At 36.2% G+C, this 18,026-nt stretch overlaps 2 protein-coding genes across 2 annotated transcripts in view; both read left to right on the top strand.

Annotated features, from left to right (window-relative positions):
* LOC123311114 (protocadherin-16) overlaps positions 1-15,296 on the top strand; it is a 162,378-nt gene extending 147,082 nt beyond the window's left edge. Inside the window, exons 5-6 of the mRNA XM_044894901.1 lie at positions 14,317-14,587; positions 15,123-15,296. Of these exons, the coding sequence (XP_044750836.1) occupies positions 14,317-14,587; positions 15,123-15,209 (358 nt within the window). The 3' untranslated portion in view covers positions 15,210-15,296. The remainder of the gene's footprint in view (positions 1-14,316; positions 14,588-15,122) is intronic.
* Positions 15,297-16,218: 922 nt separating this feature from the next.
* Positions 16,219-18,026, top strand: part of LOC123311315 (C-type lectin domain family 12 member B-like) — a 134,245-nt gene continuing 132,437 nt past the window's right edge. The window contains exon 1 of the mRNA XM_044895209.1: positions 16,219-16,472. Within this exon, the coding sequence (XP_044751144.1) occupies positions 16,297-16,472 (176 nt within the window). The 5' untranslated portion in view covers positions 16,219-16,296. The remainder of the gene's footprint in view (positions 16,473-18,026) is intronic.

Below are 18,026 nucleotides of genomic sequence, written 5' to 3' on the forward strand. Positions count from 1 at the left end.
ATTTAGATTTCCTTCGTTACAGCATCCGACGATATTATTCACCGCTTCGTCCGGATAAGGTGAATAAATGATTATGATCGTACGGTAATAAAAAAACCTTAAAACAATAAGTTCTAAGAACTTGGTTTCGAATGCCATCATTGCCGTTTGACATAAAATGAATTTTGAGGAAAACACACCTTCAAAAAGGGTTTTGCTAAATCCCAATTCATTACTATGAACGTAAATACTGATTATATTATCTGCATTGAAAACGAATCAACTCAAACAACAATTCAAAAAGAGCGATAATCCAACTAATCCCTTAAACAGGTTCTACTCTAGGTGAAATCAAAAATGGAAGTGCAATCTTTGAAATAATAAAATTTTAATATTGAATTGATAAACACGGCAACTGGCCGAAACAGAAGACGACAACGTTGAACAGAAAAGGACACCTGTACGCCAAGATATGAATATAACATATTCTGGAAAATTGAATGTATATGGTGTTAATGACAATGTTTTAATATCTTAACAAATAACTCAACTTCAACTTCAGATCTGTTATTTGTTTAATGCTATATCACCCCTCTCCTCAAAAAAAAATTACTTGTAAATTTTTGTGCGGATTTGCATTTAGGAATCAACCGCTCTCAAATAACATACCTATTCTAAACTAACACCTAAGATAAGTCAAATCCTATTCTTATCTATCACTATCTTAACCTATCCAGGATTATATTCCTAATGTAAATATAATCTGACCCTGAATAATTGACAAAATTTTTCATTATTCTACCTAAGTAGAGTTCCCAGAGTCATTAGTAGAGCCATAAAGGTTATCGACCACCCTTGCGACAAGAATTCTGACGATATATTTTTCGATGCGACATATTTAATTCGAAAACGGAACGGCAACGGTAGATTCTAGTTTTGAATGGCAGCTTATGAAACAGACACATCCGAGTTGGAACCAAAATAAGGTTTCAAATCCTTGATATGCCACTTTCCGTCGCTAGCATTACTCATATCTTGCAGTTCATAGCAGAAACGAGAAACTTTTCTTCTCACTTTCCGTAAAACATATTTGGGAGCTAATTTCGCGGAGAATTTTTTTGAAGCGTCAGATAAAACTTTATTTCTCCTCCAATCTTTATAACCATTATTGAAAACAAAATCTTTTCTTCGTAAGTTATACGATTTAGAATTCCTAAGATAGGCGGCATGGAGTTTTTCTCGAACTATCGTGACTATTTCCGAGAGTGGCTCGAGGTTCTCAACAAAATCATCACGTTTTTCTGGCAGTAATTGAATGCCAGAAGTAGACTCAATCTGACCGTAATAATCCTCAGAAAGAGGTAAATGTCGACCGAAATTCAAAAAGGCAGGCGTATAACCTGTAACTTCATGTCTCGCAGTGTTAAGAGCATGATGTATTTTGTCCAACTCTTTATCCCAGTCTGAATGATCGTCAACTTCTAATAGTTTGCAAGTTCCCTCATTGCGCGTCTTGCAAATTGCGTGCCGTTGTGGAACTCCAAATTTCAAAAATACCTCGGATTCCAAAAATTTTACAACATTATGGGCTGTAGCTACACGTAGTGGCTTCAGAATGGTGTATTTTGTAAACCAAGCGCCGATAACCAATAAGAAAGTATTACCTTTTTTGGAACGTGGTAACGGGCCAATAAGATCTAGAGCGATTATCTGCCACGGAAACTTTACATTTTCTTCTTTGCCCATTAGTCCTAATCCTGGACGATTAAAAATTTTTTGTGCCCGCATCTTTGGCCAATAATAAAGCTCAATTACTTTTGCTAGAGTTTTATAGAAACCGAAATGACCAGCGGTAGGGGGTCCATGACAAGATTTAATAACTTTGCGTTGGGGTTTCGGGATCACGCATATCCATTCGGAGCTATTAGTTGTCATCGGTAGGGAAGCAGGAATAAGCTTAAAGGGGGAGCATTCTCAACTTTCCACTGTGAAAAAAGTTCCGGTTTATGCGAAATTTTCCGTATTAAATTTTGGTACCAAGAATCCATATTTCATTTATCAATATTGAAAGCGCTTACTTAAACGGGACGCTCTATTCTTGACAGGAAGTCTGGTATGACATTGAGTTTACCTTTACGATGTTTAAGCTCAAAATCAAATTGTGCTAACCGAACAGGACCAACGTGGGAGTCTTCCGGTGGGATTAGAGATTCTATTCAACCAAATCAGAGAATAATGGTCGGTAATAACCGTGAACTTTGTACCTTCTACATATGGTCCCATCTCCATATGGAGAAGAACGAGAACAATTTTTTGACCAACTACAAGAGACACTCAGAATGTTGCCTAACAATGACAAGATCTTCATAATGGGTGATTTCAATTCCCGAATTGGTAACCAGGTAATACCGGGGGTAATGCAAAGATATAATGAGGAAATATCAAATGAAAATGGAAATATGCTGCTTGACATCTGCGCGCACAATGAGCTTAAAATTAACAACACATTCTTCGATCATAAGAAACAACACAAATACACATTTCACAATACAAGAGGACAGAAATCTATGATCGACTTTGTGATAACAAATAGGCGCGTACACCCAAGTCAAATATTGGATGTGCGAACTCTAACTTCAGCTAATGTGGGGACACAACGTGGACTAGTGCTCTGTGAGTACCGCTTAAAACAAACAAAAATTAAAAAGAAATCACCCATCTACATCACTAAGTTCAACACGGAGTCACTAAGAGAAGACAGCACAAGAGATTTGTACCAGCGCAGATTGAACTAGAAAATTTCTCAGAACATTATAACTTTGGAGGACAGTGTAGACATGGCCTAGAATAAAATCAAACATAACATAATACACAGCGGGAAGAAGGCATAGGGCAAAGAAAAATCAATATTAACGGCAGAAAAAATACCAAAACTTGGTTTGCTGAGGAAGTGAAAGACCTGTCAAAGGAAAAGAAGATGGCATACATTAGGTATATAAATAATAGGTCACCCGAAGAGTACCAGAAATATAAGTTAATAAGAAATAGAACGAATGATGGGATTAAACAACTAAAAAAAGAGTATTGGGAGCGGTTTTCTGTCGAGATGGAACATGATCTATACGGATGCCAGAAGAGAATATGGAACATGCTTAGAAAAAGGAAGAAGAATGTAACAGAGGAAGTACAGATGAACAATATAACAACAGAAACCTGGACAACATACTATCAGAATCTATATAGCAATTGCACAGACAATAGAGAGGAACAATGACAAGAGTATCAGGAAACATATGACGAGGGAGACACTATAACTATGGAAGAAGTTCAGGCAGCCGTACAACAACTCAAAAATCGGAAATCACCCGGAACGGATAACATCACAAATGAAATGATCAAATACGGAGGAAGAGAAATACATCAAGAAAGAACAAAACTCTTCCAAAATATCATCAGAACCGGTGAAGTGCCTCGTGAATGGAAAACCAGCTTATCCGTACCAATATACAAGAAGGGCAAAAGAAAGGACCCTGATAATTACAGAAACATAACTCTGTTGAACTCCACACACAAACTGTTCACTAAGATATTGACTAATAAAATCTCCAGCCAAGTTAACATATCCGAGGAACAACAAGGATTCAGACGCAACAGGTCAACAGTGGACGCGATTTTTTTTTGCGGCAAATGATAGAGAAATCAATCGAGTTCAACAAACCAATGTTCATATGCTTTCTCGACTTAACAAAGGCTTTCGACAGAATTAAACTCCACGACGTTCTTGAAACCCTTCAAGCTAAGAATATCTCTGAAAAATACATCAGAATTATTAAACATCTTAATACCCACAACACCACCAGGATAAAAACACAATGTGGATTATCTGAGGAGATCAGCATATCCACTGGCATACGACAAGGGGACAGCCTGAGTCCACTACTTTTCAATCTTGTAATGGACCGAATTGTTGAAAGAGTGAAGACGATACGGGCAGGCTATAAGATGGGACGCCGCTCCTTGAGTATCATGTGCTATGCTGACGACGTCTTTCTAACAGCTGAAGATGAAGATGACCTCCAGCGCCTTGCATACGAATTCAGAAAAGCTGCAGAAGAGCTGAATATGATTATCTCATGCGAGAAATCCAAGACCATGGTTTTCGCCAAAGAGCCTATCCGATGCAAGATAGTAATTAACGGAAAAATCCTAGAGCAAGTGTCAAGATTTATCTACCTAGGAGTGACAGTATCCAGTGAACGACGCATCGTAGAAGAAGTCCGAACACAGGCGCACAAAGCAGCTAAGATCGGAGGCTGCCTCAGAGATATAGTCTGGAACAACAAAACCATGAGTCACAAAGCGAAAACACGCATATACAAAGCGTGTGTGAGACCAGTGCTCACATACGCCGCCGAAACGAGGGCAGAAACGTCGACAACGAAGAGAATGGCGAGAACAACCGAAATGAGGATACTAAGATCAATCAAAGGGATAACACTCAGAGACCATGTGAGGAGTTCAGACATAAGGGAAGAACTGGAGGTGCAGGATGTCGTCAGATGGGTGAGAGCACGCAGGAGGTTCTGGAGAGACCACGTGGAGAGGATGCCGGATGAGAGACTAGCCCAATGGGCGGAAACACAAAAACCCAGCACACGCAGACCATTAGGGCGCCCTCCAAAGCGTTGGAAAGAGAGCTGGAACTCGTTGTCCCAGGAAACACAATAACAGGCAGAAAGCAGAAAACACAGGACATAGTCCTATTCAAAAGTGGAAGAAGAAGAAGAGACATATGGTCTAAATTTTCCAAGACAAAAAATAAGTCCTAGTAATTCTCTTTCCGTTACCGAATAATTTCTCTCAGCGCGCGATAGAGATCGACTAGCATAAGCTATCACGCTTTCCTGTCCATTTTGTTCCTGTCACAACTCCCCCGTCACCTGTCGCAGACGCATCGCATTGAATAGTAAGAGGCAAGCCTAAATCAGGGAAGGTCAAAATAGGGTCTGAAACAAGAGCATCTTTTATTTTTGTAAAGGATTCTTCGGCAGTGGTTGTCCAAGAAATTGATTGACCTTTCTTTTTTCCTTTGATGAGTTCGTTAATCGGGGAAAGAGGTGAGGAAAAGTGAGGTATAAACGACCTGTACCATGAGCACATACCTAAAAATTTTTCAATTTCAGTACTAGTTGCTGGTCGGGAAAAATTAACTATAGCGGAAAGTTTTTCGGGATCCGTTCTTAGGCCATCACCATCAACAATATATCCCAAATATTTAATGGATGTACGGAAAAATTGGCATTTCTCAAGGTTCACTGTTAAGTTAGCTTGGGTCAGACGTTCTAGAACCGTTTTTAAGATTTCTACATGATGTTCAAAAGTGGGCGATATAACTATGAAGTCATGGAGATATGCGAAAATATATGGGTCTAGTACAGGTCCGAATAATCTGTCTACAAGTCGCTGTTGAGCTTATGCGCTATTCCTTAATGGGATAAGCGTCATGTTTCGTTATCTCATTGAGCTTTCGACCGTCAAAACAGAACCAATATTCATTGTTTTTCTTTTTAATTAATAAAACTGGGCTAGACCAAGGTGATTGTGAAGGTTCTACTACTCCTAATTTTAATATTTCGTCCAATTCTGAATGAAGAATTTCGATGAAAATGGATATTGCTTAATGCCGAAAGGTTTCGCAGCCCCGGTATCGATTGTTAAGGATATTTTATGAGTGAAGCCTAAACGATCCTTACCGCCGACAATACTGAACGATTGAATTACTTCCTCGGCTATTTTGTGCCTTTCTGGACATAAATTATCAACTTCGTTATCGAGTGGCGGTGGTTCAACGGGTTTCTCTCTAATAGATTTAACGTAGAAAGTTTACTATGTTTATAACACGAGTTATTATTGTAATTCATTTATTAACATAATTCTACAAATCATCAAATCATGATGATCCCTTGGTAGTCGCTTGGTAGAGAGGTGAACTTTTGTCTACATTTGTTCTTATGTTATCTAGATGAACGTTCAGTCTTTTCTCCACTTCAGTGTTGAATTTGAGCACGCCATGCTCGATTTTTCACATAAGTTTGCACTGCTCAACAACCTTCGTGGTCTTCATGTTGGGTATCCCGAGGGTATCATATAGCTCAGCTGTTGGAGTATCATGTGGTAAATTGTATATGGCCTTCAGTGCTCGATTTTGTATACTTTGTATTCTCTGCAAATTGCCGGTAGTTGTATTTGACAATATACTAATCAAGTAGGTGAGCACAGAATGTATATTCGAATAATAAATAGACTTTTCCGCTTGTTTACTGAGATAGGGACTGACTCTTCTCAATGCTCCAATTAAAGGTGTAAGTTTACGTGACAAGTAATCTATACTGCATTCACTTTTATTTTAGCAGTCGGTTGGCCATGGAAATTTGACACATTTCACTCTGTATAGTACGAAAATGTTGGGTTATGAAGCTTGTCAAAACATTTTTGGGTTTTAAATGAACGCTATGTTGCCCGTTCTGCGTAAAAGTTTCTGTTATTACGTAATTTATCACAATGTCGAATCTCTTCGGAAAATATGTGACGATCATAATTGAAGTTTATACAAACTGATTGAAGGCATACCAAATCCAGTTATTTGCATGGAAAATACAAGAGATCAGTATAATATCATAATATGCACTAGCTTGAGGAGAGTTAATGTTCGTTATCTTCTTTGGCTTACATCATTTGTAGATTTCAAAAATATTAACCCGAAGATGAAATGCATATGATGCAGTTTGGGAATTAACAGATAATTACAAGAATGTTAAATTCTTCAACAAAAATCATCTTGCATCAATATAAGTAAAAGTAATTGAAGGAAGTTTCAAATCAAGATGAACTTCACCTTTGAACAAAAATTTCACATGAATAAACAAGTAACAAGGCAACTTGCGCGTATTTGTGGCTATTCATCTTAATACGTTGATGTAATAATAATAATCAGGTATTTATTAGTACCTTAAGACATTTACATTGTATAGGACAAGTCAAATGAAAAATAGAAAAATCCATTTTAGGGAACTTATTCTCACTTATTCTCCGATGACATTTATCGAAAATCCTGTAGTAAACTTTTCGCATTGATTCACTCAAACATAAAATTCTCAAATGCTACCACTTTTTTGGGTCTCCCAATAGAAGGAAATTCTCTGTCATCCTCTTCATTCACAATCTTTCTGATTGTGGAAATATCCAGCTGAAATATAAGTCGTTTAGATTTAAATGGAACATTATATAAATTCTCTTACATTGAATATGTTCGCTACCGTCTGACGTATTGTTATTACGATTTTAGAATATCAGGGTATAACTATTTGAATGAGCGGACCTGAATTCTAAATAGCACTTCCTGAAACCTTGTCTCTTTTTCCAATCACTTTCGGCATTTTCGTAATAAAAATTGATATTAGTTGTGGCAACGGCGTTATGACATTAACGACATTTCATGAGTGCCAACCTAACTTCGTTCTAGTTACAAAAACTTGAGAAAATTATTTCATGGCCAACCGACTGCTAAAATAAATTTGAATGAAGTATACGTGTACATTCCATTCCAGTTTTGTATCCACATTTTTTGTTTGATCTTTATTCCGTTAAGTTTTATGTTAAGTGGTTTTGTGGGTTTTTTTTTTGACTGAAAAGAAGAGATGTGGATAAAATGAAGCATGAAGAGATGTGGATAAAATGAAGCATGAAGAGATGTGGATCAAATGAAGCATGAAGAGATGTGGATAAAAATCCACATTCAAGATGAGCCTATTTTTGATTAGCCAGTCCTGGAATCTGTTGAGGTCAGCCTTAATTTTCTGCTGCAAGACGTCTAGATCCCTACCCTCATAGAACAACGCTGTGTCGCCAGCAAACATGTAGTACAGTGCCTCCAATCCTGCAGCTTCAGGATTTTCCACATACAAGAGATACAAATGTGGACCTATCCCTGATCCCTGCGGTACTCCCTTCAACACCCTTTCCTCTGAGCTTCTTGTATTTCCTTTAATTGTTATTTTTTTTGGGTGTAGCAGGGGGAAAATCTGCAAATCAGACGAACCACCCTCTCCTGAGGGGAAACAAGTGTGGGGATTCTCACTCTCCTGAGCTCGAGACCCACTAAAAACCCTTAACCGCTTCTTGAATATTGGTTCCGGGCATTTGTCTATAAACCGTTCATCTCTTAGTCGGTTTTCTTCTCGCACACTATCGTGCTGGGATTTAGTGTTTATCCTCTAATGGATAACACTTTATTGGATTCTTCAATAAGTTTATGTTCTTATTTTAATCTCTTCTTAATTGATCTCTTGATCTCCTTCGGTAAATTCGCATTCTCCTTTTGTCTTCCTCTGGGTCGTAGACCACTAGTCTCCTGAGTTCTTGATTCGGATGGTTTTTCGCTGTTTCGAATAATTTCTCTGCTTTTCTGTTCATGAACTCCGATATGGTTTCCCATTTTAGGTCCCTATAAAGCTGTCCTGACAAACCAAGGTGCATCTATTGCACATCGTAGCAGCTTGTTTTCAGTGGCCTGAATTCTTTTGATGTGTTGAGGGTTCTCGTGACAACTTGGCGAGCACTGGGGGCTTGAGGAGTAAATTTGGCCTTCTCTCACTGGATAGTCGTAGAAAGCAATCCGATATGATTTTCTTATTCAAGGTGTTGAGGGGCTTGGTCGATTCCCCAGACTTGTTGTATCTGATGAGAATTCATATACCATCTAGACGGCTGAGGAATAACCCTTCTTTTGATTTGACTCGAAATAGAACAAATTTGAGAAATAATTCACCGATTAATAGAATGCTTGCACTTTTTAATAAAAGATTCAACAACCTCGATATCTTCCACCTCACACTGAATGCATTTAGAAGAGAAACTTATAGAATTAGTTGGCATAATTTGTAACCAATATTTCCGCATATTCTGAATTTTGAAATTAAAAGAAAAGAAAAAAAAAAAAGGGTTGAGAGAATAATTGGTTTTCCGGAGTGTTTTGTGGGTTTCTTATTGTTAAACAGATAAATGTAGTTTAATTTTAATCAGTGTCCTACTTGATTGTACTTTTTTTGTAATTTATGGATATCAATTTGGGTTTTATACCTGTAAATATCCTATTTGGCAAATAAATAAATAAATAAATAAATAAATAAATAAATGTGGCTCTTTGCCGCGAAACCCCAGGCAACTGATCCATAAGCCAGTTGAGGCCTAGCAACGGCTTCGATTATCTTCAATTTTGTCTCATTCGACATATGGCTTCTTCTTCCTATTAGAGGGTAGAGTCTATTCATCGCTGCCTTCGTTTTGTCGATTGCTTGTTTGATATGACTTTGCCAAGTAAGTCCTTTTTCAAGCGTTATTAATAAATATTTGGCTTCATTTTTCCAGTCGATTTCTTCGCCGTCAACTTCTAGATTCGTTGTGGGTCACAGTCTTCTCTTCTGTTGTAATATTACTTGGCTCTTTTGTCCATTGAGCTTGATTTTCCACTTTATGCACCAGTCATTTGTTTCGTCAATCGTTTCTTGTAGAACTCGTTCTATTACTTCTGGGTTGCGGTGTCGAGTTGCTATGCCTGTGTCGTCAGCATATAACGTTAGCATGGTTCTTGGATTCTTCGGAATATCGTGAATGTATATGTTGTACAGAAGTGGCCCAAGTACTGACCCTTGGGGTACTCCAGCCTCTATATCTCTTGTTGCGGAGCATATTTTGAGATAATTCCGGATCAACTTGCATATTTTGATCGAATATACAGCACATCTCATCTTATATATTAATCCTTCATGCCATACTCTGCCGAATGCAGATACAGATACAAGACCTGTAGCTTGTTCATTTTGGAATTCCTCTGTAATATATTCTGTGAGCCTCAATAATTGTTGCTCTGTTGAATGCTCTCTTCTGAATCCGAACTGTTCTGGTGGTATTAGTTTCAGATTTTCGGTTTCCTCATTTAGCCTCGTGGATATAATTCTTTCTACTACTTTTCCTAACGCCGACAGTAGACTTATCGGTCTGTAGTTTTGTGGGAAATTCTTTTCTTTGAATGGTTTATTGAACACTATGACTTCCGTGGTTTTCCATTTTTCTGGGTTCTGTGTTCTGTCCTTATAATTCCATTCGCGATATTTGTTACCTTTTCTAAGTAATTTCTTCAACATAACATTCGTTATTTCTTCGCTTCCTGGAGCTTTCCTCTTCTTCAAATTCTAATTATTTCCCTGATTTCATTTGACGATGTTGGTTTGTCTATTTCAGCAGCTGCTGGTAATTCATCCATTTATTCTTCATTTTCTTCAACCAATTCTTCCGAATCTTCATTATCTTCTTCTATCCTGTAATTTATTCTCGATTCTCGTACGATCGAGTCCGCCAATGCATCTGTCTTATCAGTATTGGTATACGCCATTCCCCTTTCTCCGTGTAGGGGTGGAATTTTAGTGTTTTCTCCTCGTACCTTTTTTTGCATTCTCCATGCAGAATGATCAATTGTATTCAGTTCTTGAACCCTTTTGTTCCATCTGCTTAATCTTAGATCTTTCATGGCATTTTTCAGAACTTGGCTATGGCGGTTGAGGTTCTATTCAGATCTTTTTTTTTTCATTCGATATATTCTTCTGAGTCTTCGATTGTCTCGTACGAAATCTTTTACTTCTTTAGGAGTATCGCCATGCGGATGACTTGGTGCTGGTCTCTCCACTTTCCTCGTGCTTTTTTCGTAAGCTTTTAATATTATCTCTTCCAGTTTATCAACCGCACATTCCAGATCCTCTGGAGTGCTTATTGTTGGATTTATGTTATTTCCGATTGTATTAAATGATTGTATTTGGCCCAATTGGTATATTCTCTTATTTCCGTCAGTTTTTCTCTTGGTTCTTCTCCAATTGTCAATTCCACGGGATTGTGGTTTGAGATTCCATCTTCCAAAGTTTCAATCTAGAATTCTTGAGTTATATTTTTCGATATCGCGATATCTATTATATCTGGTATTCCTTGACCAAAAGCAAGACATGTCGGTAACTCTGGTCCAATCACTCTGGCATTTTGTTTTTCGGCGAAATCCTTGAGTTTTTTGCCATTTCTATTCTCCGCTCTGCTGTTCCATAATGAGGATTTACAGTTGAAATCTCCGATGCAGATTTTCTGGTTTGTCCCTTCCAACATGTTGTTTATCTCCTCTTTCAATAAATTGTTTGGTGGTCGCTTATATGCCGAGGTAATTTCGACTCTTTGTCGATTTAATTCGGCAACAATCGTCACAGTTTCTGTGTCTCCTTGTGTTTCGTCGGATCTACTTCTGAAGTAGTGTTTCAGATCTGTTCTCACCAATATTGCTACTCCTCTCCCGGTGTTTGTAATTCTGTCGTATCTATTATATATGTTTCATAATTCATGAAATTCAGTCGTCTGTTCCGGTTTATTCTTCACTGACTCGCTCCTGACCTTCAGCGCAGGGCTCGAAGAAGTACCACTCCTCGGGAAAACTGTCCTCACTATCGGTAACTCATCTCTCCATTGGATGCATTCAAATTGTTCGGTCAATCAGCCGGCTCGGAAAGAAATAGAAACAACTGAAGAGAAGGAAAAACTGAACAAGTTGAAAGACCTCTCTCGACTCAGAAAATGTACGGTTGAACGGAAAGAATTATAAAATATATGAATTCTGAAAACAAAAGACATATTTGGTCTTCGCTACAAATATGGGACTGGTCGGTGGAAAACAATGACATAATATCAATCGGTAAATACCCCCTATGATAACATAACGGTTTTCTTCGAAAATATTTCGGTTGATAGGTCTTATTATACAAGTATAGGTGAAGAAATTTCCTTTTTCGTGGCGGGGCAAAATTTGCCTCGTCACACTACCCAATCTGTTGTACCCATCATCGTGATGGGTGGGATTTTATCCCTTTTAGGCACTCCCGTTGTCTTCTTGACGGTTTCCTCATCAGAAGAAGAGCTTCCTTTATGGTTGGAATACCTCTTATGAACTTCAGTTCAACATTTTCACCAGCAGCCTTACGTTGATTCAATTCCGTCTTGATCTTCTTGAAGTGATCTCTTTGTCTAGGAGTCCTATCGGATGACATGAAAACATTGAAATTACTTTTAAATACTTTAGACTGTTTGAGTACTCTTCGTACATCCGTAACGCTATTCATGACTACTTTCACAGATCGACGTTTGCCACCGTTAGAAACAAACCTCCCCAACGGTCCAAACCGTGTCCTTTCTAAAGTAGGAAAATCGGATAATGATGATCTGAGCATAGTGTTAATGATATCAGAGTCCCCGATCGCTCTATCTCCCTCAGATGTGGCTTCACTATCAAGCCCATGAACAATGATATTGTATTTACGTTCTTGACGGGTGGAAGACTCAGAACGGAAGCCCTCAATTCGTTAACTTCCTTTTGCAAGGAAATTATTACAGTTTTCAATGCAGCAATATGCTAAATCCCAATTCATTACTATGAACGTAAATACTGATCTTATTATCTGCATTAAAAACTTCGAATCAACTGAAGAGAGAAAAAATTCAAAAAGAGAGATAATCCAACTAATCCCTTAAACAGGTTCTACTCTAGGTGAAATCAAAAATGGAAGTGCAATCTTTGAAATAATAAAATTTTAATATTGAATTGATAAACACACAATCTGGCCGAAACAGAAGACGACAACGTTGAACGGAAAATGACACCTGTACGCCAAGATATGAATATAACATATTCTAGAAAATTGAATGTAGATGGTGTTAATGACAATGTTTTAATATCTTAACAAATATCTCAACTTCAACTTTAGATCTGTTATTTTTCTAATGCTACAATATCCCATTTATATTTATAAAAATGTAATCAAGGCTTTATTCTTTATTGAAGAAATAGGTTCTTCTGATGTAATTAACCTGTAATGGTTACAATATTTTATATATAATCTACAAACAAGCATATACAAAGTTCCAATTACTGACCTGTAATGGAATTGAAAAAAATGCTATTTCTTCTACTAAGTGTGAATTAAAAGCAATGAATCAAAATGAAATATTCAGTGACAGAAAATGGCAGTTTTGAAATTTATTATGTCAGTCCAACGCACTCTATAAGCTGCTATAAAAAAAACACAAAAAAAATAATAGGTACAATGGTGGTTTTTTATTACTTACTCCTTAACCTGTGAATCTACCCCAGAATTATAATATGGAAGGACATGTTAGATCTCCAAAAGAAGCATGACAGATATGTTACTGATTAGCTGGGTATTGAATGTCAATATTCATCAATTCATATTCTGATGATCTGAAATATTTCTCTGTATGAAAAAATTATTCTTCAGCATTTAGGTATACTCGTTAAATAACGTTGAACGCGATGAAAATATCTCTTTTTGTTGAAATCAAAAATCATCCACACTTTGCATTAACGGAATCGAAAATATCTCTTTTTGTTGAAATCAAAAATCATCCACACTTTGCATTAACGGAATCGAAAAATTTTCAATTGGATATTAAGCCAGAGGGTCGAATATTGAATTAAGATATGAGTTGTATGGAAATGGCATATTTAATTATAATAGAAAAATCCCAATTTTTGTATTTCGGTTTGAGAACCATCTTTTTCAGAAGATTTGAATATTCATTCACCACCCCTATTTTTCCCAGAAAAGGAATTAAAGGGGGTTAAAAATTATTTTTAATCATTTTTCATACTTCTTTCTCTATTGTTTAAAAAATGGAAATTCACGATGTAGCATTTCCTTGTCGAAGCTTAATATACGATCAGTTAGATATCTAAGGTTTGAGAGGTTCTAAAATCGAAAAGAAATTTAAGCTGAATGGCAAGGAAAATAATAATAATGATATGAATCACCCTTACATAGATTCCCAATCTGGGATTTGAAGTAATTTTTCAGAACATTAGAATAATCACTCCCTCTCCCTACCCTTGAGAGATGATAAAAATGGTTGAGAAATAGTACGAAACATACTCTATTATCTTCCTGCTATGTTCAAAAATAAAGGTATATATACCAACTCGCGAATGATTTGCCAGAATTTCAGAATTACCAACCGATGCGAGGACAAGTACAGCATCTCAAATTCCAATTCAATTGTGTTTTATTTCGATTTTCAATGAAAATTTATTTGCTTTGATCTCATGTATAATGGATTCTTTCAGTCTTTTTCAAAATATCCTGGAACCCTGAAAATTTTAGAGCATTGTTCACATTAACGTCATATTCTTGTTGTCTCCCGAGTTCTCCTATATTAAAACACATTCTCCATGCTCCCCAGAAGAAAAAAAAATGGAAGAGAACTACCTTCACTTCAACAAGAGAAAAACCATCGGAGTGGTTCCATTACTGGAAAGATGAGTAATCCTGTATTTAACGATAGATCGAGGAATCCAACAGCAACAGCCATGGGTGGATTACCCAATCTCAGTATGCAGGTTTCAAAATCAAAAATTCCTAGTCCAAAGGTACATCCAGCTCCTCAACCTCCGATGTGGCCTAATTCGACAACCTCCTCAAGGGTAAAAAAATTAAGTTGGGGTGAGGACAAGGTAATATGTACACACGTTCGTTTTTATAACCGAAATTCCGTGCAAAATGCATCTCAATAACTAAATGAGAAATTTTATTTGTATATTGTTGATTCTCATGATTTTCAACATCTCACTAGTTGAAGGATAGTTATATTTCATTTTCATGGAGAAATTTTTGGTTCGAATTAATAGATCATGAATTATCTCCTGATAAAAATGGAAAATGGATTTAGGTTTATCCGAGTCGATTCAATGAAAAATTTTTGGGTCGATTCAATTCTTGTTTCTTCTGAACATGAACGAAATTATTATTTTTTTTTCGGAATATGTTTTTCAATTTGAAACTTACAGAAATTTACAATATGAAATAACTATGTTTGTTGATATCGACTTATTACCTAATCGCAAAAGTTCTGAATCCAGAATATTCAAGAAATAATTGAATTGTTGCAATTCAAATAATGCAAACTTAAACTAATAGTGTGATTGCCAAAACTTATTTCATCATCACCTTGTAAAATATTATAATTTTTTTTAAAACTTTTCTTTTCAGACTGACTCCGAAAGCTCAGAAAATCTGAACAATATGGACGTGACACCAAAAGTGATGGAAAGCACTAATTTGACCGTTTATTTTTAATGGAATAACATATTCCATTATAGTTTTTTAATTATTGTAAATATTGAAATATATTTATGAGAATAATAAATAAGTATTCTTTTTAATATTCAGCATCGTTTCTCGGAAATAACATATCCTTTTGCATTTTTAGAAAATCAATTATTCATCGTTCATTTAGAATCAGAAATCAACAATGATAATTTCATTATGGTGAGAGAATTCCGCTTATGTATCCGTGAAGAGTAGGTCATGCAGTCAATAAACCGAACGGATGATCTTGAAATCATGAAATTGAACTAATGTTTAATCTTTCGAGTGTAGCAGAGGATAACCTCGGTTAAGTAACTGTCTTCAAGAATCAATTACAGTAGATGTACCATGCGTAAAATTCGTCATGCTCAATTAGTTCTTGCATATTTCTTAAACTAGATTCTGAAGAGAGAGTATTCACCTGAATTGAAAGGTTCAATTGATTAGCAGGATTGGCTTCCACTTAATTTCATGATTCGTCGAGTATGAGAATTTTCTCTCATCGAATATTTCGACGTTTTGAAATTTTTTCCTCATTTGAAAGCTTATCTGAACCTCTCATTTTAAAAAGGGATTGAGTCCATTGATAAAAACTTTACAGGAGCAACAAAAATATGTTTCATATGAAAAATACGATAGTGCTAACCGAACTGAACGTAGAATATGAGAAAGAGAGAACATATAGTATTTTGTAAGATTTATTCATTATACAAAAACATTTATCATAAGAAACATTTACAGAAAAAAAATTGGACTAATGATTAAAAAAAAATGGTGACTCGTGCTCAATTCGAAATGAGGGATTCATTCGTGATATCTGTATAAGTCAAAAATTATCGTGAAGAGAGATCATTCTATAGGATATAATTTGAATCTGAGAATGCAATTCCACTTAATAATTCCACCTTACAATGGCAAGTAATTTTATGAAGGACTATTTTCATCGGATTCAGTGCTTTTGCTGAGCTTGTTGAATCCAACTCTGTATGTCAACGGTTGTTTCGAGATCTTCGCTTTCCCTTCTTCGTCCATATGACTTCCCTGAAATCAGTCCTGTGCGAGTTGTTGTCATAAAATGTGTGTCATGAAAATTGTTAATCAGATTTGTAGTCTCATAATTATCGGAATTTTTACATCAACTGTTGACAGCAATTCAACGAATACACCAATATTCAAAGAGAATTCCGCTTACCAAACAGAAGAAGGTATTTGGAACCCATTATTAGAAGAATGGATTCTGGAGACAGGAAGGTAATTTGAATTCGTTCATAAATATAAAATCTTCTTATCCATTTCATCTCAGAGTTCCATAAATATATAATATTGGAATTTCTACATTTTTGATATACAGGGTTGGCATAAGGCTGGAATGATATTAATATGTCTTCAACCAATACCTAACTCAAAATGAAAACTCTGAAACTCTTGATTTTTAAATACCCTCATTTCCTGGCAATAATTTTGGTGTTTTTCTTCAACCTCCCAGCCGCAATCCCATTCAACTTTTTTTATATGGAAACTTATACCTACAATGTGTGGGCTCGTTGGAAAACTCACGGAAAATTAAATTCCACCATTCTCTTTGATTTTTCGTAGACAAAGAAAAGAAAGACATTTCATTTTCCGGAACTTAACGTGGACATAAGCTGTTAATTGTATTCCTTTCAAGAGACTTTTGTGATTTTTCTGATGACTACGAAATTAAAAAATTAGGAGTATTATAGTGGGATTTCATTTTCCGTGTATCTATTTGGAAAACGAAAGTTGAGGCTAAAGGGTTAGCCAATAATAGTAATTTACGTAACAAGTCCGGAAAATAGAGTTTTTGTGGACGAATAGACAAAATTCTGGAAGTCCGTGAGTCAAAAAAAACTATTTTAAGGCGTGTTGCGTACAATATTTTTTCGGCAACCGTGTCGAATTACAAATCACTGCTGCTTTCCATATTTTATTGCGAATTTAAATCCAAAAACTTGCAAACTTTTGACAACTAATTTCATATGAACTGTCAGCTGTTAATTCGTTGGTATGGTAATGATCAACTGCATTTCATCAAAATCATTCCTACCAAGATTTTCATAGTTACAAGGACATAACAACGACGTGTACGTATTCCCGGACTAGGCCAGGAAATGCTACTTTCTCAAAGAAAAAGTGTCCGGGAGGTGGGTTCATCCCGGACGGTTGCCGAAAAAGGTAATCAAAAATCAGTTCCATCGTTTTCATGTTTAGCCCATTTTTTCCATCGTCCTCATTTGAGGACACTGGAAATAACATCATGCCCAGCGCCATCTATGAATCAATTGATTAAGTTCTCTCCTCAAATGAAATAAGAAAACTCTCTTCTAACGTTTACTTTAGAAATATTCCGTTAAATTTTGAACAAAAGCATGTTGTATCATCGAGAATGAGAATGTTGTTTATTTCGTATTTTTTATTTAAACTCTCCGTTTATAATTTGTGATGGTTTATGTGAAGTCAATATATTCAACACTGAACTGTGCTCATTTACGTTTGTATACAGAGTGGGCCATTGAAAACGAAACAGACGAGATTACAGACGAAATAAATTTTTTCGATAGAAATGCTCGGACAGGTCGATTTCTGTTTCGAGGGGGACAACTTAAGATGTAGGTTACGGACGCATAGCGCTTCAACCCTTGCTACTACAACCCTCACCCCCAATTTTTGAATTGGAAAGATGGGGTGAGTAATACCTCATTTGAAAGGTATTTTCATACTGATTTCAGCACAGTAATTGTATTTTCCTTTTATGCATTAGTTCTCGAAATATTCTCAACGAAG

This window comes from Coccinella septempunctata, chromosome 4, assembly GCF_907165205.1.
Source record: "Coccinella septempunctata chromosome 4, icCocSept1.1, whole genome shotgun sequence".
NCBI lineage: Eukaryota > Metazoa > Arthropoda > Insecta > Coleoptera > Coccinellidae > Coccinella > Coccinella septempunctata.